The sequence below is a fragment of the Dipodomys merriami genome, unplaced genomic scaffold (genome assembly GCF_024711535.1).
Source record: "Dipodomys merriami isolate MVZ:Mamm:240054 unplaced genomic scaffold, mDipMer1.0.p SCAF_1, whole genome shotgun sequence".
In the NCBI taxonomy this organism is placed as follows: Eukaryota; Metazoa; Chordata; class Mammalia; order Rodentia; family Heteromyidae; genus Dipodomys; species Dipodomys merriami.
In genome coordinates this window covers 36,563,590-36,590,184 of record NW_027202270.1, presented here as the reverse complement: position 1 = coordinate 36,590,184, position 26,595 = coordinate 36,563,590, and the positions used below count along the sequence as shown (strand labels likewise).

The following is a 26,595-nucleotide window of genomic DNA, read 5'->3' as shown; positions in this document are numbered from 1 at the left end:
ATGTGAGAAAAACATAGTACTTTGAGTTTTCTCAAAATTATGTGCATTTGTATATATGTATGTACTTATATGAACATATATAGTGTATATGTATGTGTGTGCAAAACTGTTCCTTTGTAAAGGTATTATTTTAATAAGCTGTATTCAAAGAAATCATTTTAAGCAATAATTTTAGAATCATGTAGAAGAGATAAACCCTAGCAATAATTAAGATGACACCACATGCCCAGCAGGTGTACTTCTGTATATGTCATTGCAATGAACTAAAAGAGGGGACCCAGGAGGACAGGGCAGCATTCCACAATGGCCACCAAGCCCAAAGTGCAGGAGACACTCTGTGGTCCAATGTGGTCCATCAGTGATTTAAACTGGGCCACCCAAAGGCAAAGCCAAAGAATCCCACATAGATACAGAACCCAAAGTAGTTGTTGGATAAAGGTACTGACAAGTGACACACTCCATTTGCAACAACAGAAGCAGCAAAGAAATATTGGACTCCAGGCCACTTTGTGTTGGCCGCCAGTCTCATAGAAGGCCTGGCTATCATGTCAACAAAAGCCAGGATGGAAAGAAGCAAGGGAAACTTCTCAGTGGAATAGTCTCAGACACATAGTAAGGCCTGTAGCTCTTTCACAACATACAAGCAGTTTTTCAAGATTTGTTTTTTGTAACTGCTCCATGGTAAACTTTCGTTCATGAAGGAATACGGGAAATCTTGGCATGTCCGTAATTTCAGGCATGGAGTATCAAGGAGAGTATATGCAACTGTCTGCATGGGTACCTTACCTTCATGGGTGGGTGAGTTGAATGCTTAGTCTTCTAGGCTCACTAAGGAGCCAGGTCAAATACCCTATACTGAGATACATGTAATGTGTGCTTTGGTAAAGCTGAAACCAGCTCCTATCATAGACAATCTCAGGTCTTACAGGGTCTTGAATGAGTTCCAAGAGTCAGCATATTCTAAGGGACTCCCTGTTATTCGTATGTACTATCATTTTATTGATTCTAACATGAACATTTTAACATCTCCAAAATAAAAATATACCAGTCACTGATGCCTTAAATTTGGTCAAGTAAGCAGCATTTCTGATACACTTGTCCTGTTGCTTGGAAGTACATGAATTCATCTGCTCCTTTTTATGTGCTGCAATGAGATGAAAATCCAAGGCCAAGTTAGCTTAAGAAAATTTTTCTAGGAAATAGAAAATTAAACTCCAGAGGAATAAGTGTCATAGTTTAATTGGCAGTGATTTATCTTCCATAACTAGCACACAAAACAATAATGTAATTTTAGGGCTGAATCTTTAATTTGAAGTGATAGTTTATTTATGCCTTTAGTTGACAATGAGTTTTTCTTGGAGATTCATCAAATAACAATGTATTTATAGAATAAAAATTTCAATTTCATGTACTATGTCAAAATATATATTCATTTTAAGATTAGTAATATTTATCAAATTATTAAGCATAACTACTAATGATTTGGAATTATTGATATATCCAAGTGTGCTTATATGTTAATCTGGTAGTTAATGTATTAGATACTACAATCATTTAGACTACAGTAGATTTAGAAAAAAAGCTGTATCTTAAAATTCTTGTTCACTACATATCAAGCCCTATTCCTATTTCTATACATCATCTGAAAATCCACACAGAATTGCAAGATAACTATTACAAACTCTTTACAAATGATATGTTTAATGTAGACATATTTCAAACCACAGCTGAAATTTAGGTTAGGATTTTCCAAAACCCTTGTTATATTCTGAAACTTGTGTGTGTGTGTGTGTGTGTGTGTGTGTGTGTGTGTGTGTGTGTGTGTGTGTGTGTGTGTGTGTGTGTGTGTGTGTGTGTGTGTGGTATTGATTTTCTTAGTGGTGCTGGGGGTTGAACCCAGAACCTCAAGCACACTAATCAATTTTTCTACCACTGAGTCACAGCCAGTCCTCTGGTGCTCCCCACTATGACCCCACAACTCTCCCACACCCCTAGATCTTTTCCCTCTCAAATTTTCATAGTTCCATTTATATTTGCTTCAAGCTTAGAGGTGTAGGTGAGATATTCAATGAAGTCTGAAGTGTGGGTAGTGGGGTTTTTTTTAATATTTTTTTTAATTGAAGAGGGCCAAAAAGATTTGGCCTTAAGCAAACCAATAAAGATAAAATTGAGAGGGAAGTTGATAAGTGTACTGCCTTTCCATACAGAATTCCTCTTCTCCTCCCTGTTTTCCTCAAAGGGTTAAAAACAAACGTGTATATCACATCTTCTTTTTTTTGTCTGAATAGACAAGCTTTATTTTCTCTTTGTACCTTGTACTATTGAATGTTTCAATTTATACACGTTTGCATGTACAGTATGATATTTTAAAGCTGCAATCAAAGCTTTTCTTTCTCTAATTTCTCAGCTTTGATGGCCAGAGATACATTTTCCATTCATTTTTTTTTCTTTCTTGAATGGAATCCTATGCCTCCATCAGAAAGAATAACATTGCCCCATTTGTTAGGAAACGGAAAGACATGGAAAAAAATTATTTTAAGTGAAGTAAGCCAGACTCAATGAAACATAAGTCCCATGGTTTCTCTTATTTGCAATAATTAGTACATGTCTAGGATAATCTTACCAGACAAGCAGAAAAGGTCAAAAGCTATGTACATATGACCACATAAGCTGATGCTAAGTGAAGTGAACCCCAAGATATGGACACAAGAGGTTTTTTCTTTGTTGTTGTTGTTTTTAATGTACTATATGATTTTTTTGTATGATATTCCCCCAATGGTATAACCTCTATTGTCACTGTATTTGCTTCTGGTGTCCTGCATCTTGTATATACAATTTTCTAATTTGGGGATGGGAAGGGAAATAACAAAATGCTGAAACAAGGATACAGGTTGACCCATTGTAACAATGGGATGTACAAGACACTATGTTGAAAACAAACTTTACAACTTGGGTGGTAGAGTTGGGGAGGTAGGGAGGAATGAGTTGGAGAAGTGAGGAGTGAAGGGATAGCAGGGGAAAAACAAAGGAGGGGGTAACAATGCTTGATAGGAAACATACTTATTACCTTACAGTTACAACTGTAACCCCTTTGTACAGTATCTTTACAATTAAAAATTAAAAACAAACAAACATGCAATGCTTAGAATTATTGGGCATGTACTTAACTATCCACACAAACCTTAAGTTTTGTGATTCTTTTCATTTGCCTGGAATACACAAAAATGGATTTACTATAAGGAAAGGAAGGAGAATAGACCAGAATCAACTTGTAAATAATTTTTAACCTGATACCTTCTAAATTGAGACAGAATGCTACAGATAATGTTCAATGAATTATATGTGATGCATTTAAAAAGCCATTGTAATTAACAGAATAAAAGTGTAGATTAAAAACTTTGTAAGAGGTTATCTCTTCCAAATAAAAGTTTTTTTCTTTTTTTCTTTTTTCTTTTTTTTACAAAAAAAAGTTTTTTTCTTTTTTTAAAAACTTTTTTCTTTGCTTTATCCCCTGTTGTCATTGTTTTTTATTTTGGTACACTGTGTCTTGCATATACATTTATCTGATTTGAGGAAGGGAAGGGAAATAACAAAATGGTCAGACAAAGACAAAGTGTGAACCAATGCAACAGCAATACTCACAAGATACTATGTTGGAAGTGAACTTTACAACTTGGTGGGAGAGGGGAGTTGGGCAAAGGAGGGAAAGTGGGAGAAAATGAGGAAGGGGATAACAATGTTCAACAAGGAACACAAGTGTTTTTTTTTTTCCTTTCTTGCCATTGGTTTTAACATACTTATAGTGTACTATGTGATTCTTTTGTTTCTTTTGTATGTTCTTATCACATGGTATAACCCCTGTTTTCACAGTGTCCTGCATCTTGTATATACAGTTTTATAATTTGGGGAGGGAAAGGGATATAACAAAATGTTTAAATAAGGATACAGGTTGACCTATTGTAACAGTGAGATGTACAAGACACTATGTTGAACATGAACTTTACAATTTCAGGTGGAGGGGTAGAAAGGGAGGAGTTGGGGAGGTAGGAAGGGAAGGAATGGTAGGGGAAAACAAAGGAAGAGGTAATAATGCTTGATAGGAAATGTACTCATTTCCTTACTCATATAACTGTAACCCCTCTGTACAGTATTTTTACAATAAAAATATATATGAAAAAACTAAAAAAGAAATGTACTGGTTACCTTACTTATGTAACTATAACCTCTCTGTATATCAGAGGAAAAATTTAAAATCCCACAAATTAAAAATAGGGTGGCTTATTCAAATACACACTTCTATAATCTGAAAGTTTGCTGTTGAACTATAGGTGAAACTGAAGTTAGAATGTTCATTTTCCTTACTTTCTCTCTCATTTTCCTTCCCTTTTTCTTTTTTCTTTTTCCCTCCCTCCTTCCCCCCCTCCCTCCTTCTGTCCTTCCTTCTTTCCTTCTTCCTTCCTTCCTTCCTTCCTTCTTTCCTTCCATCCATCCAGGCTAACTTCAAACTTGAAATCAACCTGCTTCAGCCTCTCAAGTGTTGAGATTATAGTTGTGTACCACAATAATGTGTACACATCAGGTTGAAGTTATCATCTTCAAATCAATCAGAAAAAAGTTTAATAATGTCTTTCCATATATCATTGCTCTACAGCAATTTGGACACTCACAATTCCTTCTTAAATTCAGCAATGCATATTCTTTTCTTTTTTGGCATCTCTACCATTGAGTGAGATAAACCAGTGTTTCTCAATTGAGACATTCTTATTGGAATCACCTGAGAAACTTTTTCTTTAAATGCCAATGCCTGGATCTGCCCCAGCGTTCATGATTTAATTGACCTGGAGTATAGCCTGAATGTAAGGATTTTTCTTAACTCCCTGGTCATTCCTAGATGAGTCATATATGTAGCCGAAGTTGAGAATCAATAATATAGTTAAAGAATAAAAAACATGTTAGTTAGTTTTAGAAAGAAGGCTGACTCAAATAGTGTAACAGTGATACTTTTGAATTCGCTATAGATTTTGATATATATGTTATGTCTATTCTCTTAACACCATTGAAAATGGAGATAGTGCCAAATAAATAAAGTATTTAGGGATGTTGTGGGCCCAAAAATATAATTCAATCATTTTGTCATTCTAACTCTGCTCCTAAAATAAAATCTGATCCATTTCTGGAATTCTGTAACAAATTTGTATTTGGAACAACACAACAGCAGAAAATCTATAAAACTACTGTCTTGGGGATGGGGAGTAGGAGTGTGTGGTAAAAACATTTAAAATTTATAACTTTCCATCTTAGCCAGTAATTCTGGCCTAGTTGCTTGAAAGATAATTTGACACACTAATAAAACTTCTGCCAAAATAATCTTTTACAGACCCAAAGTAACTTTAGGTATGATAAACCAGTTCCAATACCTGAACTAACGAAACAAACAATTGTAACTGGCTAACTGTCCTTCTGATGTTTCTAGAAAAATACTCAGCAAGTAGTAAGGATGTGCCTAGGCTTCAAATAATAATAACTTCTATCTGTACAGAAATGTATAATTGTTAAGATATCTTCACAATATTATTTATTTGGTTTCTATGGTGATTTAAAGTTACTATACTTCTTGGTAGTGTTATTTTATAAATAAATGTTTTCATAGTTCAAGCAGTATACTCATACGGTAATTTAACAGAAACTTCTTAATTGGTTTTGAGAAATGATCATGATGCTATTAAGACAGATAAGGTAAATCTCTAAGATGTTTATATCTAGCATTACTACTGCTTCTAATTAGCATATTTACATGTGGTTCAAATGCTACATCATTTTCCACCAGTGTTCCACTTTACAAAGCTCCTTAATGTTATGTCTTTTAAATAGACAATTGTCTATTGAAGGAGTAAACACTGTGTAAGAGGAAAATATGACCTCTTAAGAGGAAAGTGTCATCTACGGAGACTTCATGTTAGCAAATGAATATTCATTAAAATAAACATCTGCTATGTCTACATGCCACTGTAGTGAATCAGTTTTAAGAAGCTGTACAAAGATGAATATCATATCACTTTCCATCACTCCAAATCTATCACTTTACAATGGTATCCCTTTGGTATAGATTTTACATCACACCTATTATGAGAAAACACATTGTAGCTATTATACCTAGGCAACACAGAGTCTGCATATGCTGAAGATGCCAGTCCTTGATGCTGGTTATTAGTAATACTGTATTGTCAGCACTGAAGTTAGGTTTACTTATAAAGTTATGTGATTGGAATATTGTAGTGATGGTTCTTATTTGCAGTTTCTTTACCAAAGCAATGTTTTTTCTGGTAGAAAACCTACTCTCTTGTCCATATATGCATGTTCATGGACAAATGTAGTTATATATACACATACATTGTTTATAGATTTGTATACAGATATAGTATAGTAAAAATAGGCAGGTAGGTAGGTAGGCAGATAGATAGATAGATAGATAGATAGATAGATAGATAGATAGATAGATAGATAAACAAATAAATAGATAGATAGATGAGGGTGTTATGTGTATTCACACAAATTTATTTGCACCTTTTTCCACTAAAATAAACTCAGATCTAAACATTATTTGTACCCAATTAGACAAAAATTCCTGTGGTGATAAGAATTTTTCTTAAGCAACTCCTCTACATGACCATTTGTTCAATGTATTTACATAGTGAAAAGTACAAATATAACATCAGTGTTTTAGTGCTCTTTAAAGGAACTGATAATTTCCAGCATTCAATAACCTATTCTTTAGCCTACCTTGGATAGATATAGATATAGGTTTCTTGTTCCCAGTATAATGTGAAAAATTCCAATTAATGGTAAAATGTTCCTAAATCTAAATTTGGAAGTGTTTTTGAAATGCAGAAGAAAATGACAATTTTCATTAAGAATTTTTTGTGTTTAATATTTCGCTATTGCTTCAAATACTGAAAATTACCAAAGAGTTTGCCCCTATTTTTATAGTTCTATTTTTCTATATACAAATAAAGCACTTTGAAAATATCTACACTCATTTATCTTATCCATTCACCTTCCTTCTCCTGCTGACTATACTCCAACAGAGTCTATTTTACTTTGCTGTCATGTTTTCCCCTGGGCTGAAAGGATGGAACTCAGGGTATTGGCTTGCCCCTGAGCTCCTTCACTCAAGGCTAGTGCTCTACACTTTGAGCCATAGTGCCACTTCTAGCTTTCTGGAAGTTGATTGGGATCTCTCAGACTTTCCTGCCCAAGCTGGCTTTGTTGTGATTCTCAAATCTTAGCCTCCTGAGTAGCTAGGATTACAGGTGTGAGTCACCACTCCTGGCTTTCCTTTCATTTTATTTGTTTTTCTATGTACATTAATTGCATCAAGGAGTTTCTCCATGGTATTTCAGATGCATGTATTATATTTTAATCGAAATTATCCTCTGGTTTCTCTTTCTTTAACCCCCATCTTGTTACTGATCAACAGTTTTCACTGATATTCCTTAGGTCATACCCCAAACAGTGTTGCAAAGTATCAAACAATTATTTATCCTACATAATACATACATGTACATATATATATGTATCAATGAATATATATATATGTTAATGAATATATGTTTTTTAGATCTACTGCCCATGCATAGGCAAAATCAGCAGATATTTGGCTTTTTAAAGCTTATCTTGTCTTATTTGACATTATGGTCTCCAATTCAATCTATTTTCTTGTAAATGATAGCTTCATATTATATGACAACTGAGTAATATTTCAATGTATATATGAATTACACATTAAAAAATCCATTCTGCTTTTAGGTACCACAGTTGATTGCACAGTGTGTCTATCATGAATCATACTACAATTAACATGGATATGCAGTTCTTGTTTATTGACTTATTCTCCTTAGAATATATGCATGATGGTGGTATGGTAAGGTCATCAGTTAGGTCCATTTTTAGTATTTTTATGAATCCCCATATGGATTGCTATATCTCTCACTATATACAAAAATCAAAGAATTCAACGTAAGAACTGAAACTTTAAATCTACTACAAGAAAACATAGGGAAAACACCAGCAAGGATAGACATAGGTTATTATCTGAATAGGTCTCCATTGTCTAGAAAATAAGATCAAGAATTGCCAAATAGTGATACATCAAAAGAAATGATTACCACAACTAAAAGATAATCCATAGAATGGGAGATAACTTCACCAGCTACTCAAGAGATAAAGGATTGATATCCAGAATATATTGATATCCAAAACTCAAGAAGAGAAAATAATACATTCTCAAAAAGAGAAAATAATACATTAACAAAAGGGCAAGCCAACTGAACACACAGTTCTTAAAAGTACAAACAGCTAGTGGATACATGAAGAACTGTTCAACCTCCTCCAGCATAAAGAAAAAGAAAATCAAAAGCACACTAAGGTTCAATTTCACCCCAGTCAGAATGGCCCTTATGGAGAAAATAAGCAAACAACAAATGTTGGCAATGATATAGGCAAAAGGAATTCTCATACACTATTGATAAAAATGTAAACTAGTGCAACAATGGGCTTTTGTTGGTTTTTGTTTTCATGTTCTCTCATTTGTAAAGATTAATCCACATTGGAAGACTTGCAACACATTCGTAAGGCATGTTTCTAAATTAACTTCAGTTGCTTTCTTTAAATGCATGTGAAAAAAGTGATATCGTACGTACATTGAATTAACAAATACAATTTAAAATTTTGGTCAATAGTGTATCAGACTGAAGTGGAAAAAAGACAAAAGAAGAGAATGGCACAAAGAAGGTGAAAGAACAGAGATGTGTAGAAGAAAAATTGCCCAAATGGACCACTAGTGATTTCTGATTTTTACAGGAGTAAAATGTTGCTTTCTAATAGGCCAGTCTCTATCAAACTCATAATATAAGACTATTCTAAAGTAACACCCTTGAGATTCCCACATTCCTTCCTCCTTCTTCACTGTCAGCATCTTCACCCTTTTCTGGATTCTTTCACTGCCAACTATGAGGCAAATGATACTATTACGTTTCTTCTCTTTCTTTCTTATTTCATTTTGTCTGAGATCCAGACTTGAACTCAGTATCTGACGCTTTCACTCACTCTACCATCTGAGCCATGCCTCCAACTCCTAGTTTCTTCTCTTTCTTATTCCATCCTTTACAATGTTGTTTCTTTCTTCAGAGATGAGGCAGTATATCAGTCACGCGCATAGGTTCTGGAACCAGAGGCTATCATTTTCTAGGCATGTGACCTTAGGCAATTTGCTTTATTATTTTGTGTCTGTTTCCTCACTTCAACACTAATATATAATAACAATACCTACCTGGTTATGGCTATTGCGTTAGATGTCAGTGTGTACAAAGGACAACATAAAGGATAGTAAATACTGTAAAAAGTGTTTGCTATACTTCTCCAGAAAATGTTTCCTGAGCTCCAGCAGGGTGTAAGGCACCAGTGAAGAGCTGTGACAGCAGGGGTGGGTGTCAGAGCCCAACATCTGAGCTTTCTCACCTGCAAGATGGATTTTTTTTAATTCTGTTCTTCTTAAAGAAAAAGATAAAAAAAGGATAACGTATCACAATGTGAAAAATAATTCACTTGCTGATTTTACCTTTATAATTATCCTAAGATGGAGCTTGTTTTCCATCTACTCAACCAGTGCTTGCTTCTATGGCGTCTGCTCTGTTCTCTGCCCCGCCCCCCCTCATTCTCTCTCTGTGATGGAGAGGGGTCTTTTTCATCTTCATGCTTTCTCTCTATATTTGAGCACAGCAGCAGCGTAATTATAATCTGCTTCTTGTTACATAAATATTTTATCATTGTTTTTATATGCAGGCAGTGCTTGTTTTGGGGGTTTTGGGACATAACCTCTGGTACTGTTTTGCCCCTTACGTAGGATTTGTTGCTTTTTTTTTTTTTTTTTTTTTTTGGTCGGTCGTGGGGCTTGAACTCTGGGCTTGGGCACTGTCCCTCAGCTCTTCAGCTCAAGGCGAGCGCTCTACCACTTGAGCTACAGCGCCACTTTCGGTTTTCTGGTGGTTTATTGGACATAGGAGTCTTACGTTCTCTCCTGCCGGGGCTGGCTTTGAACCGCGATCCTCAGTTCTCAGCCTCATGAGTAGCTAGGATTAGAGGCGTGAGCCACCAGCGCCCGGCTGATTTGTTACATTTTTAAATGAATAAAGTCTTAGATATACAAATAACTATATTTCACAAATAATTTCTGTGTATATGTGTAAACAATGGCCGTAAGGTAAATCATGACTATTGTTCTTTGTTTTCTGACAGAGGACTTGCTATATAACTAGGACTAGTCTTGAACTCATGTTGGTCCTCCTATTTCAGCCTCTTGAATTGTGAGATTCGAGATTGGTGCCACCATGTCTGGTTATCAGGTGTTTTTAAATGGTATATTTCTAGAAACAAGAAAAAAGTTTAGAATTATTCTGACCAGGAAGAAGTTATCTCACAAGATACAGACAACCTTATTAAAAATGAAAAATGATGTCAATTATTTTCTTTACAATATTCCAAACAACAAGAATCACTGGTATATTGTCCCCATTTAAATTGACAGCTGGTTTGGACACACATAGTCCTACAGCCAAAGTAACAAAGCAAAAGAGAATGGCTGCTTATTATACTCTTTATAAAGGAAGACATTAAAAATTTTAAAAGCCAGATTGAATTTTAACAGTTAATCAACTCATGCAGATACATCTGGCTTTAAATCACGGCTGGCATAAGCCCTGCTATTAAGCACTGTTAGTGTGTGTATGTGTTTTTTTATATAGAAAGCTAATAACCATGTTGGCTAAATCAGTTTGTTCAACATTGATCATTTAAGCAAGAACATAAATCACTGAGATTCCAGAACTTCAAACTCCTTCATTTTACTGAGGAAGCAACCAACCTCGAGAAGATTGGAACATTGTAAACGGAAGTAGAGAACAAGAGGAGGCATTCTCTATCAATGACTAGGATGTTCTGACCGAGATTACAGAAAGTTGGACCAAATAAGTAACAGTCTTGTCAATCTCTTTAGTTGAGTCTCAGATGGACTGAAACTGATTATCATAACCTTACATTACATTTAGCTTTACAGAAAAAACTTGATCTGTCTGTTCAGACATTGTTTTATGCAGATTAGGAATGTTTTGTTGCCCAGTTGCAGTTTCAGAAATACGCACAAGCCTGCACCTGAGTCATTCTTTGATGATAGTTCCATTAGAAGGATGGTAAGATATATTGTCACTGTTCTCCCTGATGTCTATTTCAGAGGCCAGGATCATATACTATACAATCATCAATATACGCAAATATATAAACCTATCATCCATCAATTTCTCTAAGTACTTTTCTGCTATGCTTGGCCCATAACCCTTTCATAAAAATATTTCCATAAACATACCAAGCAGTTTGAAAAGTTACTTTCTTTGTTGCTGTTATTCTATAATGGTTATTTAAGTTGGCTTTAGTGAGGTGGTAGCATGTTCAGCATGTAGGAATGGTTTTGGAACATTATGTTCTAAGCACTGTTCTAAACACATAAAATGAGATATAGATCCTCTTCTCTGTAGGGGGGAAATATTAAAAGGAAAACATACGCACAAATATTTGCTTACCAATTGTGATAAGTATTATCAAAATACATTGTTGTGATTTTCAGTGCTACCATTTGAAAGACGATCTCTCTAAGGTTAATAGGCATTGGTGAGAAAACACAGACTTAGAAGAAGTTTCTGATAAGAGAAACTGATGATGAGAGATTGAGCTTTATGATGAGTGTGGTGGAAAAGGAACAAAAATGACTTTAGGTACATCATTTAGTGCCTCAGTTCCTCAATTTTCTTGGTTGAAAATGTCAAGCATTTCAAATCAATTTGAAATTCATGCATTATACACATTGGTATTTCATAGTCATTACTTTGTGCATCCAAATTGGATATGTTCCTTACTGCTAGACCCCACACATGGAGTATATAGTCTTTCTAAAAATTATTTAGCTTTTTTATTTTAACCCGTTCACAACTATCTGTGATTATCACTTTTTTATCTGAATTATTTTGGAAAATTGCCCTCCATAGAGAATAATATGTGCATCTCGGCATTTAGTAGACGTAACTTTGATATTTTTCATAAGTGATGATGAGTCTGCAGAATAGACTTGAAAAAGATTGTAGTATTATTTTTTATATAGAAATATGCCCATTTAAAAATATTTTGTTACCCCTCTGTACATAACAATAAAAAGTTTAAAATTAAAAATATTTTTCTTCCTAAATTATAAAGACATTAACTGAAAAGTAAACATGCTTAGCATGTCAAATTAAACTACTTTCTTTGCCTCAAATAAAAGCATACTGTTCCTTATTGAGTCTTTCCCAGTTAGTCATTTGTTCAGTACAGAAATAGTAGCAAGAATCATGATACACTCCTTAATTCAAAAAGATTGCATATTTCTTCCAAATTTCTTTTATACATGTTTTTGGACAACTGTTATCCTTAAATTTTTGTTTACTGAAACAAAACATACACTTAACCTGATTTTATACCTGTGATACTTAAAAGATCTTAGTGACAATGTTAAGCAACAGTATCAGCTACAAGGAGGAATTAATGATAATTACAACTCTCACCATTTTATATTCATGTATCATGTTCCACCAAATGAAAGAACCATAATTTATAAAGCATAACCTTTATATGGGACAGTGAGTGTTTTCCATTTTTATGTAATATAAATTACACTGGGATAAACATTGTCAGGCTTATGGCATTTTTAAGTATTTTGGATTATTTCTTTAGGATAGATTCCCAGAAGTAGAATTACTAGATTAAAGGGTATGAACATTTTTATGACTCTGGAAACTCATTGCCAAATTGCTTTCCAAAAAGGTTATATCAATTTACAATGCCATCAGCAATATAGAAAAGTGCCCTTCTCATAATACTCTCACAGGTATTTGCTATGACACAAGTTTTAGATTTTTGAATTTTGTGGGCTTAATTTAAGTTTCTGGGCAAAATTGTGCTACTTCATTTTAATATGTTCCTTATATATTTTAAAGCAGAGATAAATACCTTTTTATATGCAGTTTCATAAACCTTGAATTCTTAACATGTTTCTTATCTATGAAATTATGATACTTTTATAAGCCTATATAAAACTATGTGATATAGAGTAATAATTTTGTAGTACAAACCATTTTGCCTATTCTATCTTTTAAAATTTGGTACAGGAAAGCATTCAAGTTTTATATATGAAAATTCACATTTTCTTCTGTGATTTTTTATCCCTGTTGATTTTTGCGTTAAGAATCTATGTTAAGTACTCTGATTGCTTTTTTCTAAAAAAGTGACTTAAAAAAGTTCTTGAACTCATGTATGTTGATGGATGATATAAGGTATTATTCTGGATCTCTTACATCAATATCATTAATTGCATAATCCTTATTGGTTATATATTAAATTATTTAATTCTTGGATACTTCTTTTGAGAGACAGTTTATTTAATATGGAGTTTCCTCACATGAGTTTGTTAGGATTTAGGAAATGTTTTTATATATTTTTTCTTATATTGACTTTAACATCTTGACAAATTATAAAAGTCGGCTTGAATTTCTCTCTCTCTCTCTCTCTCTCTCTCTCTCTCTCTCTCTCTCTCTCTCTCTCTCTCTCTCTCTCTCTCTCTCTCTCCCTCTCTCTCTCTCTGATGGTACTAGGATTTGACCTCAGGCCTTGAATTTTCTTGGCTGACACTCCACCATTTGAATCCTGCCTCCAGCCTAAAATTTTTTGCTGGTTATTTTGGAGATGGAGTCTTGGGGCCTTTTCTGCCTGTGACTCACTGGCTTTGAATCTCCATCTCCCAGATCTCAGCCTCCTGAGTAGTTAGGATTGTACACATGATCCACCAACATTTGGTAGAATTTCAATCTCCTTTAATTTATAATTTAATTTAATTGAAATTGGTTAAAATAAAGCAGTATTAATTTTCACCAAGATTAGTAGCTTTGCATTTATTCACATCTTTCCCCACTTTTTGTGAAAGCAGGCCCATTCAGATATTTTTGTCTTAGCAAGTTGTAAAAGTATGTGCATAATCATTTGATGATATTTGTTAAGCATTTACTTGTGTTAGAGTCCTGATTTCACAGTGCATGAACTAGACAAAATTCTGCATGTGATCAAAATCCTTTCTAATGCTTTTGCCTCCATAGTTGTATTAATTTACTGTAAATCTTATTGTGTGAGTGACTTGGTTTGAGTATTTTCCTATAGTTGGACATTTCTAACTTTTCATTGTTAACTTTCCCACATTTATAATGTTTCCTTGAGGTATATTTCTTAGCTGGATGCAGTACAGTGGCTGCGTACAATGACCTGAGCCTGTCATATTCCTTTGTGACACAAAGGAGCACAAATAGGAGGGTGGTAGTCCAGGCCAGCTCAGGCATAGGAGAGTAAAAAACAAAGGGCTGTCTGAAAGGCAAGTAAGAGGTGCTGAGTTCAATGTTGAAATTTGGTCAAAGGTATTACTATACTTTGGGTTATCAATAAAAGTTCCAAATTACTTTTCCAAAGGATTATACTACCTTTTACTATCCTTGGAAATGGACAAAGTGGATTGCTTGCAATGATTATAATCATTAAAAATCATGGCTTTTATATGGTAAAGATCTCCTTTTGGGTCCATTCCTTCCTTTCTCCTTTCTTCCCCTCCCCTCCTCTCCTCTCCCTCCCTCTTTCCCTCACCTTCTTCTCTACCTCCTTCCCTTTTTCTTTACTATTTTTTTTGCTTATCCTAGAATTCTATATAGCTTAGGATAGCCTCAAATGCTCAATCCTCCTGTCTCAGAATACTGGGATTATAGAAAGGAACCACTACATGTGGCTTTTTTTTTTCTTTCTTGTGCCCAGTTCTAGGGCTCACACTCAGAGCCTGGGTGCTGTATCTTAGCTTTTGTGCTCAAGGTTAGCCCTTTACCACTTGAGCCACAGCTCCACTTCTGGCTTTTTGGTGGTTAATTGAAGTCTCTTGGAGTTTCCTGCCAAGCATGGCTTTGAACTTCAATTCTCCGATCTTAGCTTTCTGTATAGTTAGGATTATAGGTGTCAGCCACCCGCACCTAGTGGCTTCTTCTTCTTCCTCTTCTTCTTCCTCCTCCTCCACTTCCTCCTCATCCTCTTCTTCTTCTTTTCCTCCTCCTCCTCCTTGTTTATTTCTTTTTTTATGGCTTTCTTATTTTCTTTTGTATTTCACCTTATTATTATTGTAAAAGTTATGTACAGAGGGGTTACAATTATGTAAGTCAGAAAAAGAGTACGTATCTTTTTAAAGAATGTTAACCCTTCCCTTGCTCTCTCCCACTTTTTCCCTCCTTTCCCCACCCACATTTTATATTTCTTTCTTTCTAAAAATTTTTATTTTGTTGTAAAGGTGTTGTACAGTGGTATTAATTACATAAATAAGGTAATGAGTGCATTTCTTGTCCAACATTGTTACCCACTTCATTTTTCTCCCACTATCCCTCCTCCCTCCCTGCCCTCCCCGAAGTTGTATAGTTCATGTCAAACATAGTGTCTTGTGGGCATCACTGTTGTATTGGTTCACCCTCTGTCTTTGTTTCACCATTTTGTCATTCCCCTTCCCTTCCCTAAATCAGATAAATGTACACACAAGACACAGGGCCAGAATCAAAAACAATGACTACCAGGGATAAACCAAAGGGAAAAAGAAAAAATAAATAAAAAGAAAGAACTTGATACAGTATATTCACAACAACAAGGTCAACAACAAAAAAAGACCTCTTGTTTCTATATCTTTACTTTTTAATAAATAAAATGAACATTTCTTTAAAAAAAGTTCTTGATCATGTTTTTTACACTTAGCACTCATTTGTATAAATTCTTTAAGAAAAAGACATCTTTTTTTTTTGTCCCTTGGCATTTACTCTATCAAATATATGTCAAAGAAAAAATGCAAGAAATGATCCCTGAGTTAGGCACTTTGAAGTCCATGATGTCAAACTAAGATATTTGAATCTTCCCAGCAAAAGCTCATTTTTTTTTCTGGTATGGCATGCAATTTGCACACAGGTTGCAAATACGTTACACCTAAACGATAAGTGGTGTATTGGACTTTGGTGGTCCAAAGCACTGAGACAACCGTAAATACCAGCTTTATATGATCTAAAGCCAGGCTCAGAAATTACTTCTTAGTAAACCAGAAAGAAACTAAAGCACCCTACAATTCAAAAAAGAAGGGGCTGGGAAGGTAGCTCAGTGGTAGAATGCTTGCCTTGCATGCATGAGGCCCTGGGTTCGATTCCTCAGTACCACATAAGCAGAAAAAGCCGGAAGTGGCGCTATGGCTCAAGTGGTAGTGTGCTAGCCTTGAGCTGAAGAGCTGAGGGACAGCACCCAGGCCCAGAGTTCAGGCCCCATGACCAGCCAAAAAAAAAAAAAAAAAAAGAACAAATTCAAAAAAGAAATAACTAAGTTTTTATTCTATATCTATGTGAGGTATGCTGCTGATCATGTGGTTAAGATCTGTAAAACTCACTGCAGTCACTCAATTTAGTTCTTAGGCAATTCAAATTCTCTCCCTCCCCCTCTTCTTCCCCCTCTCTGTGTACTCCTGAAGGTCCATGGAAAAGCATCTCCTAAAGCATCCAGATGTAAAGGTTCTAGAGATTGTTTTATCTCTATCTGCTCTTACAATACAATTCCTTTTGGTTACATTTGGCAGAAAAGCAGAATGGAGGTAATTATGGCAATATCTTTTGCAATTGGATTTAGTATCTTTTACTCTGGTCTTCTCAAAATTGTGAGATGGTGGCAGACCCCATGGAAACAAGAGAAAAAGGAATGGTGGAAACAATATTCTTGTGGCAGCTGGTGTCTGTTTTGTTGTACTATTTTCAAATGCCTTTTGGGAATTTTTTGTTATGTATTTTATGAAATAATTTGTATTGGGTTAAATTTATATTTCTCTAGCAATGCCAATAAAACATAATCTCCAATTTCAAAGATAGCAAAAACAAGAAACATAAAATAAGTATAAAACATGGTGTCCTGTAAGAAGTTCAGATTAGAAACAATTCATAACTTGGAAGTTGGTTCTGTCAAGACTGCAATGTCACGTTTCCTTAAAGGAGAGCTGTGAACTGGAAAGAATCATTGGTACTCCCCCATAAGTCAGCTGAATGAGGTAGCTGGGCACCTAATATTAGCAGGGCAGGCCGATAGTCTCTCTAAACTTACAGAGCCATTCATTCTCTTTCTGGTGACTTTAACAATATGGAAAGTATTATTTATCTGATGCCCATTACATTCCCACTGTTTTGTAAAGAACATTATCTATGTTATCTGCATTATCACTAGGCCTATTGATCTCTCCAGGCCTAGACCAATGTTCCTTCTTTGATCTATGCCCCCTCCCCACAACCCCAAGGTGAATTAACAACACTATTACTAGTTATTAACTGATGGTTAATAATGTTCTATTGTCATTTTGCTACTCCTTTAATGTCTCACTACTCATTCCATAGCCTACTGGCTCCCGGCCCCACCAGACATTAAGTTTGGTTATCAGCATTTTCAATTTCTCAAGCATTAAGGTAGGTCCTAAATATTTTGCTGAGTGGAACTGCATGGTTCTCAACTCCCCAAAGAATCATGGAATTTTTGAACAAGAGAAGACTTAGAACCTCTTAATACCCTCTCCTTTCATTAAAGCATCTCCCACCTTTGCTGGGAGGTCACATAAATTCGGTAATTGAGGCCAGAATCCAGTTCTCTCTTTCTCTTTCTTTTTCACGGGTTTCCTTTGTAGAGTATTTGGTGAAAACACTATTAAGTATCTTTATTTCTCCTTCTCCAGGTTCTGACCAAATCTTACTAGCATTTGGCTTCTGGGCTTTCAGGCTGTTTTTGCCTATAAAGAACTCACCTTTCACATATAGCACAGCTCAGCATTCCAATCAGTTCATTGCATGAATTTCAAATTATCTGCCTGTTGCTTTCTTATCACCTAAGTATACAGGTGGGAGAATTTTTTGTGTATATCTTCACCAACAACTTCTCACATGCACTCTAAAATGTAGCCAAATGTACATGGACATACACATCACCTTTTTCTTGGGACCAGAGACTTACTTCGTGGTCATTCTGACAGATATATCCTTCCTGCCTATCTGCCTGATGAATGAACTGTCTGTATTATTTCTGGACTGGGATGTCTTAGAAGGGGAAACCTGTCTTTAGTCACACAGAAACTGCACAAGTAAATACCTCGTACCTACTATCATATAGTCCCCCTCAAAGTTCACTAAATGCCCATGTCTTTGGAAAGTTATAACTCAGTATCTCAGAATTGTGAGTAATCCTACCAAAACTTTTTTTTTTCTATTTGGAGGAAAATCACTGTTATCTCATCGCGTCTTCTTTATCTCTAGTAGCTCATCCAGTTCCTGGCTCCTCTCCTAACACTCCTTCCCCTGCACACTGGTGGGAGTGGAATCCACAAATTCCTTTGAGGCTTTGTTCCATCACTGGAACAAGTTCTCAGTAGCTGAGGAGGGTCTGGGCTGCCTGGGGCCAAAACTGCAGGGTCCACCTGAGGCTTCCGTGAAAAGGATGGCAGAATGGAACCCAAGATCCCCCCTAAAGCGATTCCGGATATTCTCACTTAGCATCCAGCAGGGATTTTCTTTCCAGATCTGATGTCCATCCAGCAAGGGAGCACACACTTGAAGCAGTGTCAACATCTAACCTCACGCCCTTCTTCGCAACTCTCCGCCTCCACTTCAAAAAAGCTTGAGCGGGACATTTAAAAAAATGTGTTCCTTTTTGGTTTTTGTTTTTCTTTCTTCCTTTTTTTTAAGTTTTCAAAGCATCCACAGGGCAATCTCCCCTGCATGCGACAGTCGTAGGCGGCGAGGCGGAGCTCGGCAGAGGTGGGTTCCCTAATCTCATTTACCTCCCCAAGGCCCCGGGGCCCATCCTGCCCCTTCCTCGAGCTCCCACGAGGGGCCACAGGCAGCTCTCCTCCGCCCGCGTGCCCGGCCTCGTCCCCAGCGCCCCGGGCGGAGGGCCACTCCACAGCCGCCTCCAGCCCGAGACAGGTATGGGGGGGAGGCCGGGATGCACGCGGCCCCCCGACGGGGGAGCAGGCCGGTTAGTCCAATGGGCAGCCGGGCCCCGGGAGGCGGGCCCAGGCCGGAAGCCACCCAGCGGCCCCGCGGGACGGCGCCCGCGCCCCCGCCCTCTCCAGCACGGGCTCTGGTGGCCCAGGGCGCAGGGGCCAGTCCGCCGGGTCCCCGTGGCGCTCTTTGTCCGGGCCGCGCGCGGGGAGACGCGTGCGCTTTCCCTCCCTCTCCCACCGGGTATAAGGAGGCGCAGAGAGAGAGAGAGAGAGAGAGAGAGCGCGAGAGAGAAGCAGAGAGAAAAAGAGGACGGGAGAGCGCGCGCGCGGCCGCGCGCAGGAGCAGCGCGCTCCCGTGGGGCGCCGGCGGCGCGCGCCCCTCCGCCAGGCAAGCAGCGAGCACGCGCACCGCCGCCGCGCCCGCCCCTCCCCCGCTCGGAACTTGCTGACTGCGCGGCCGGGAGGATCCGAGCCGGGCGACGGCGACGGCGACGGCGGCGGGAGGCCACAGCGCGCGGGGGTCTCCCGCGTCCCTCCGCCTCGCCGGGAGCTCGCGCCCTCGCCCCAGCCGAGCTCCCACCCCCTGCTTTCCGAAGGCGCGGGGCGGCGCCACCCTCCGGCCGCAGCCGGGCACTGCACAGCCCCCTCCGACTCTCAATGTTCCACGCTCCCCGGCCGGAGCCTCCTCGGCTTCTTTTTTTTCCCTCCCCCCTTCCCCCCCGGCTGCCTCCATTTCCTTGAGGAAGGGTTTTTTTTTTTGCTCTCCCTCCCCCACAGCGTAGCGGCGCGCGAGCGGGCCGGGCGGGCGGCCGAGGTAAGGCGGCGGGGCCGGGGGCCGCGTGGAGGGGGGGGGCGGCGGGGCGGCGGCGGCGGCGGGGGAGGGGGCGGGGGCCGCAGCTTTGTTCGCGCCGGGCGCCCGGCGGCGGCCGCCGGGGTCGGCGAGCCGGGAGCCGCGAGCCGCGAGCCGGGGCCGGGGCCGGCCGGCTCTCGCATCCCCGGGCGCCCGGCGGCGCGGTGAGCGCTGCCCGCGGCCCCCAGCGCGGCCCTCCCCACAAAGGGCCGCGGAGCTGCGTGGCCGCCGCCGCCGCCGGCCGCGGAAATTTGTTGCACTTCTTGGGGCTTTTGTTTGTTTGTTTGTTTTGTTTTTCCCTCGAGCTTTTTCTCTCATTCTCTCTCTACATTTCATGCTTCCCTCTCCTCCCCCCCCCACCCCCTCCACCTTCTCCGCCTTTTCGTTATTTTGGACAAAATGTCGGTCCGTGATGTAGAAGCGGAGCGAGGCGGCGGGGCGGCCCGGCGAGCCGTGCACACGGTGCCGTTCGGATCCCTCGCGGCGGCCCGGGCTGGCAGCTCGGGCCGGGCCGGGGACCTTCGCGGCCGGCCGGGGGAACGGCGGAGGGCGGGCGGCTCGCTGGCTGGGTTCTTTTAATTCCAAGTGGCGTGTTTAAAGGCTGTACGTGCCTGGAGCCGGAGCCGCCACCTCCAGTGAGCATATGGGTGATTAACGGGGGATGTTTTCCCCGCGGAAGGGGAATTTGGTACCTCTGACCAATGTCAGTCTGTAAATATTTAGACGTGAGGAGTGACTTTTCTTTTTAACATTTTTCAGCGAGATCTGTTATTTACAGCGTGTCATATGTTATTAATGCTTGCTGCCTAAGTTCCCTGGCAAATCTGTTTCATGCCTTCTGAGAAAGTAGACAATTGATAGATGGTGAAAGGGATGGAAAAAACAAATGTGAGTGGGTTTTCCAACTTGCGTTGGCTAAATCCCAGCATGCTGGAAACCTGGGGAAGACCTCTCACCGCCCCTTTAACCTTGTCTTACCACGAAATAAGGGAGAGCACTTCTGAAGCCTTTTAAATAGGATTGTAGGTAAATATTAAGGGAAGAAAAAAAAAACAACATTGTTGGTTCATCTCTTAGGTTTAACACCTCCCCTCTCCTCCTCCTTTCCCTTTAGAAGTTTTCCAAGCGATCACTTCACCAAAATGTCCAGTGATAGGCAAAGGTCCGATGATGAGAGCCCCAGTACCAGCAGTGGCAGTTCAGATGCGGACCAGAGAGACCCAGCCGCTCCAGAGCCTGAAGAACAGGAAGAAAGAAAACCCTCTGCCACCCAGCAGAAGAAAAACACCAAACTCTCTAGCAAAACCACTGCTAAGTTATCCACTAGTGCTAAAAGGTAATGTTTAAAATGAGGGTTAAGCACACTGTTAGTCTTCCAAGCCATTGGTCCCTTTCCCTGATTTTGCATCAGTAGCAATAGTTCAGGAATACTTTCCCACTAATTTTATGTGTACTTGAGTGAGTTGTCATTCTTTAGGTGGCATGTAGCAACCTCCATAGAACTATACTTTTAAGAAACTTATTCTGTGTGTTGGTAACATGATGAAGAGTGTCTTCCAGTAGAGATTAAAATAATATTCTGACAGATGAAGAATTGACAAGGAAATTTCAGTGAACCCAAATTGGATGGGTACATTGGAGATGTTTCTTTTTGTAAGTCACACTTTCCAGTGAAATTGACACATCTGGAGATCAGTAATATCTCTAAGTAAAACTTACTGCTCAGAATTTATTACATTTGCCAGAAAATTTGTAAATGCCAAGGCCTTGGCTGTATTTGAAAGCACACTTTAAATTGTGCTTTAAATTTGCCTACATTTTTACAAACAAGACTTTAACTCCTGAATCACAGGCAGACCTTTTCTGTAGTTAATTTACGACTAACCTGCCTCATTGTTAGGGCAAATAAAAGTGAAAAGTAGCCATTAATAATTTTAGATGTCACTTGATGATTGAAAACGTACATTGTCTTTATGCCTTCCTCTTCTCTCCCAAACTTGTGGATATACTTGACACATTACTACTCAACATCAGGAGAAACATATTTTGTTGGGTATAAGTGAAAGATCATTTGTTTCCTGTTGACTTATTCTGTGTTGACAAAAAAAAAAAATTGTCACTGAGACTCCTTTGGTGGTAGTGTTTGAATTGTCTAGTAGAAGTAGTGATTGTATATGAAGTGTGTGTACAGCATTAACTACTGTCTACCTTTTGTCATTTTTCCTGACATATGAAAGGAAAATACAAAAACTGATCAGATGTTTCATTGTACAGTGATTCAGATTACTTTTGCCATTCTGCTCTTTTAATCAGTTATTAATACAAAACCTTTTACTGAGCAGCAGCAGTATTCAGAGTAATTTTAAAGTCCTTAATTTGTTGTAATTTTGTGTACAAATGAATGAAACATGTCTTAAATTTTAAAGCATAGAAAACCAGAACAGTTTTTGCCCCTTAACTCGAGGCTATATATCTTATTCTCTTCTCCCCTAAATGTATAAAATTTGAATGGTGTTCCTAAGGTCAAAGAAACAGTCATAGTTAAATAAGAATATCAGATAGTCTGTAAGTTTTTCATTGGTGGAAAGATATTTGTAAATTTCAAACTTTCTTTTGATAGATAAAATATTGTCAAAACCATTAAGGTACTCCTCTGTAGCTTGTTAATTTTTACCTGTGTAAAAGTTACTTGAAGTCATTGTCAAATATTGTAGTGTTTTCCCTCCTCCCTTTTTGTCTCATTTGCATATAAGCTTGAAAAGAGAATTTCTTTGGTAAAAAGTGTTTTAAAATAGATTTTATATCCTTTACTGAGTAGTGGTGATGTACTATTTCTCAAATCAGGTGTAAATGACTTACTTTTACAGTAGCAACTGAGGAAAAAAAGCTGTAAAGTTTCTGTTAAGGGATTTGGGTTATGCCTCTGAGAACAAAGAGGAAGCAGCCATGTTAGCATTACTGAAGGCAAAGCCAGCCTTGCATTTAACTGCTTGGTGGTAGAGGGCAGTGTAATTCCCCGGTTATTCTGTAGACTCTCTCAAATCCTTTTTGTCTGTTCTCATTTCACTAACAGAATTCAGAAGGAACTAGCCGAAATAACCCTTGATCCTCCTCCAAACTGCAGGTAAAGAAATGAATCTTTTTTTTGAATTCTAATTGTGAAAAAAATATTAAGAGATTAATGATTGTGTCTGCAGTGTGCACAGCAGGAAAAGCTAGCTGTGTTTGCTTGCTTTGCAAGTGCATTAAACAAAAACTGCCTAGATGAATTAAATAAAACTCAAGAAAAAACACTCTTTGAATCATATATTATAGACTTGTGAATATAATGATTTTGTGTTTCTTGGTGGCAGTATGAAATGGTGTTGATTTTTCTTTGTATTTCTATAGAACATGTATATTCACAAGTGCAGTGCTATAACTTCTAAAAATTTAAATTTTAAAGTAACTTGCGTACAATTTAAACTGAACTTCCAAATTTAGAAATAGCTGAATGTGTAGTTGTCTGATCTATTCAGAAACTTGCCTTAAGGACAAGTTTTATATGCTAAGCTAATGGTGGTGTTTTCTAGAGTGTGCATTGTTGGAATTATTTACATTTTCGGCAAATATTCTAATTACTTGGGAAAATTCTTAATAAGCAGTAAGTAGGTTGAAATTTTAAGAAGGGGAGAATTCTAGTGAAACTCACTTAATTTTGGATGGCTGACTGGCACTGGCATAAGCTGTATTAAAAATATCTAGTTGATAATTTTTTTCCTCAACATTTTTTTTTCATTTTATATTCTATAGTACACTGCTTACTTTTGCATAGTGGCCATGTAGCTTACAAAGCGCAACAAATTTAGAGCAATATTGTAAATAATTGGCATAGTGATAGGTATGCAAAAATGAGAGTAGCTGCTAGAATTAAGGCAGTGTTGTGTTTGATATATTTTTGGTGTCTCAGGTTTTTCTACAAATTGTGTTCACTTGTGTTAATCAGAATCGTCTCTGAAGTCCACTTTTATGAAGACATACTAGAGTGTAATTTATTTGTGTCTTATTATGTGTGGTAACCAGATCTTCATATGAGGTGATCCGATCCTGAGTTACCAGTGGATTAGCAGCTTTGCTTATGTTGTAGTCACAGCTATTCAGCTTAGCAGACATGATTGTGAACTAACTATAAACAGATCACGGTATGTCAAATCAAAGTATTACTTAGGAATTGTGTTCAGTAATGTAGCCTCCAGCCACATCTGGCTGTTGACCATTTCAGTTGTGGCTAGTCTGAAGTGACATAGGCTAAAAATAGGAAATACACATTGGATTTTGAAAATTTAGTATAGTATAAAGAATATAGAATTTTAAGAATCCTGATTATGCATTGAAATAATAATATTGTGGAATTAAACTTGTAGTATTGTGTTGTTAAATTTGGTATTTCCTTTTTGACCATTTTAGTTTAGTGTCTGTGTTCTATTTTTGTTTAAGAATGCTTCTGTAGAGAACAAGTAAATCAAAGTATTTGTTTCAGTCTTCTAAATGATATGTCAAATCTTCAGTCATTTAAGGAGGTCAAGTTCATTTTGCTTTTTGGAAGAATCAATTACCTAGCAAGGTGTATTCTATTTTCCATTGTGAAGGATGTAATGATCTATCAGTTCAAAACTCGCAAATGTTTTAAAATTGTGTGTGATGTCAAACATTTTGTTAAGGCTCTGTTGATTTTCTCAAATGGTACAAATAAGTGAATTGACAGAGCAAGGCATGTGTTGAATCCCTCTGAACAGTTGTCTTGTGGTGCAATTTGTATAGAAATCTACTCTCAGTGTTCAGTTTAGGAGCTTTTCCACAGTCATCAAGGATTTTTTTAGAGGAAGTAGAATCTTACTTAGAGAAAGTTTCACTCATCCTGTATTTTTTGCTTCATATGCCAAGTTACATTTATGTCTGTGAAATAATGTGATTAGAATAGTGAAATTGTGAAACTGTGGCCTTACTTTTGCACAATAACCTGGAATGTTCATTTGTTTTTCTTTTATCATATCTCTGAGGATTGTCAGTTGTTGCTGATGACACCTTTTACTTATGTAGTTCTTTAGTAACTGGGTTTCTTTGTAGCTGTTTAAGTGATAAAAATATGTATGTAAACCTTTGTAAAGAATTAGAATTTCATATTATTTGGGGGAGTGTGCTCTTTTTTGGGGGAGTGTGCTTCATATGTAAATTTCTTAAGATTCTTTTTGGTAGAAGGTCTGTCCTTGTCCTAAAGAGGAATTTGGAATATTGAATGTGTAATGGAAGCATTTTATCATTTTGACAGAAACACTTTGTATTTTTACCTTGTGTCAGATCTGTGATAGATTGTGGTCTGTGTTCTTTTAATCTGTAGGTACTTGAATGAGAATTCTTAGTTTTATGGTGATTATATAGTGTAAACTTATATAGGCTATAATTAAAATGGTATCTCACATTTATAAGTACATTTAGAATATGTGATTTCATATTGTCTGTGATCTATGAAACCTAATACTTTTGACTTCCATGTGTAGTTATTTAATCAGAATTTCATTCTGGTTTTGGATCTGATTTTTCCTACCTGGTTAAAGTATGGATGGACTTAATTTCTCTTCAGTGAACAAATGTAAAGTATATCTGTGTATACAGGAAAATGTTGAATGAAATAGAGGAAAACTAAGCAGAACTAATATTACCAAAGTTGAAAGATTTCTCACAAATTCCTTCCTTTTTTTTAATTAATAGTCTTTAGCCTATATAGTTATCTCTCATCACCTAGGGTGATCTTAGGATGTTAAGTATATGGCCTTAAATATTTTGATTATAAGTTGATAGGATAATTTCTTTTTCTAATAGTAAAAAAATGGTAAAGACACTCCAATTATTTACTTATTTATTTATTTATTGGAGGTCTCACTGTGTAGCTCCAGGTTCCACTATGTGGAACTTGGAATCCATCTGCTTTAGCCTCACATGTGTTAGAATTACAGACATGAGCCACAATTCATAAGTATAATTTTTACTTATTGGTTTAAGTTTGTAGTCTTTCTATCTTGTATTTTGGGTTCAGATATAAATAATTGGTATACCAATGAGTGAAGAGAAAGTGTATTGTAGGCATTTCTCTGATATTGACTACAATTGTTAAGTAATGTGTTTTAAGACAAATGTCACAATCAGTTTCCTAGAGAGTATCCTTACCTTTTTTACAGTGTGCAAATTAAAAGATTTTAGCAAGGTTCTGGATTTCTAATTTGTCCTAAATTTTCTGCATATATGAAAAGTCACATGTATATTTCTAAAGTATTCTTTAATGTGTTTCAATTGAATCTATGTAAGGTATGGATTGTCTAGGGATATTTCAAGATAGCTTTTAGATATCAGAGGTATTACCATTTTAACTCAATATAATTCATAATACATTGACAAGTAAAACCTGAAATCTGGTGTTTGCAAATTTTGTTAACATAATCCTTAAAAATTAGAAAGTGGTTGTGGTAAACAAGAAGTTGTCAGAACCATAATCTTAATTGAAAATGAACTCTGCCTTCTAAAGGTATATATACTTCCCTCTATTTTCACTGGT

General features: G+C 37.5%; 1 protein-coding gene across 4 annotated transcripts in view; it reads left to right on the top strand.

The window, feature by feature from the left end:
- The first annotated feature begins 19,119 nt into the window (after nucleotides 1–19,119).
- The window catches only part of Ube2e3 (ubiquitin conjugating enzyme E2 E3), a 59,877-nt gene continuing 52,401 nt past the window's right edge, over nucleotides 19,120–26,595 (top strand). Inside the window, exons 1-3 of one of the 4 annotated variants that reach the window (XM_070019797.1) lie at nucleotides 19,120–19,136; nucleotides 21,121–21,342; nucleotides 23,080–23,130. In XM_070019797.1, coding sequence (XP_069875898.1) covers nucleotides 21,149–21,342; nucleotides 23,080–23,130 — 245 coding nt within the window. In that variant the 5' untranslated portion in view covers nucleotides 19,120–19,136; nucleotides 21,121–21,148. Of the gene's footprint in view, nucleotides 19,137–19,592; nucleotides 19,971–20,620; nucleotides 20,642–21,012; nucleotides 21,033–21,120; nucleotides 21,343–23,079; nucleotides 23,131–26,595 lie in introns of those variants that run through there. The other 3 variants (XM_070019769.1, XM_070019778.1, XM_070019788.1) reach the window with 3 other exon arrangements.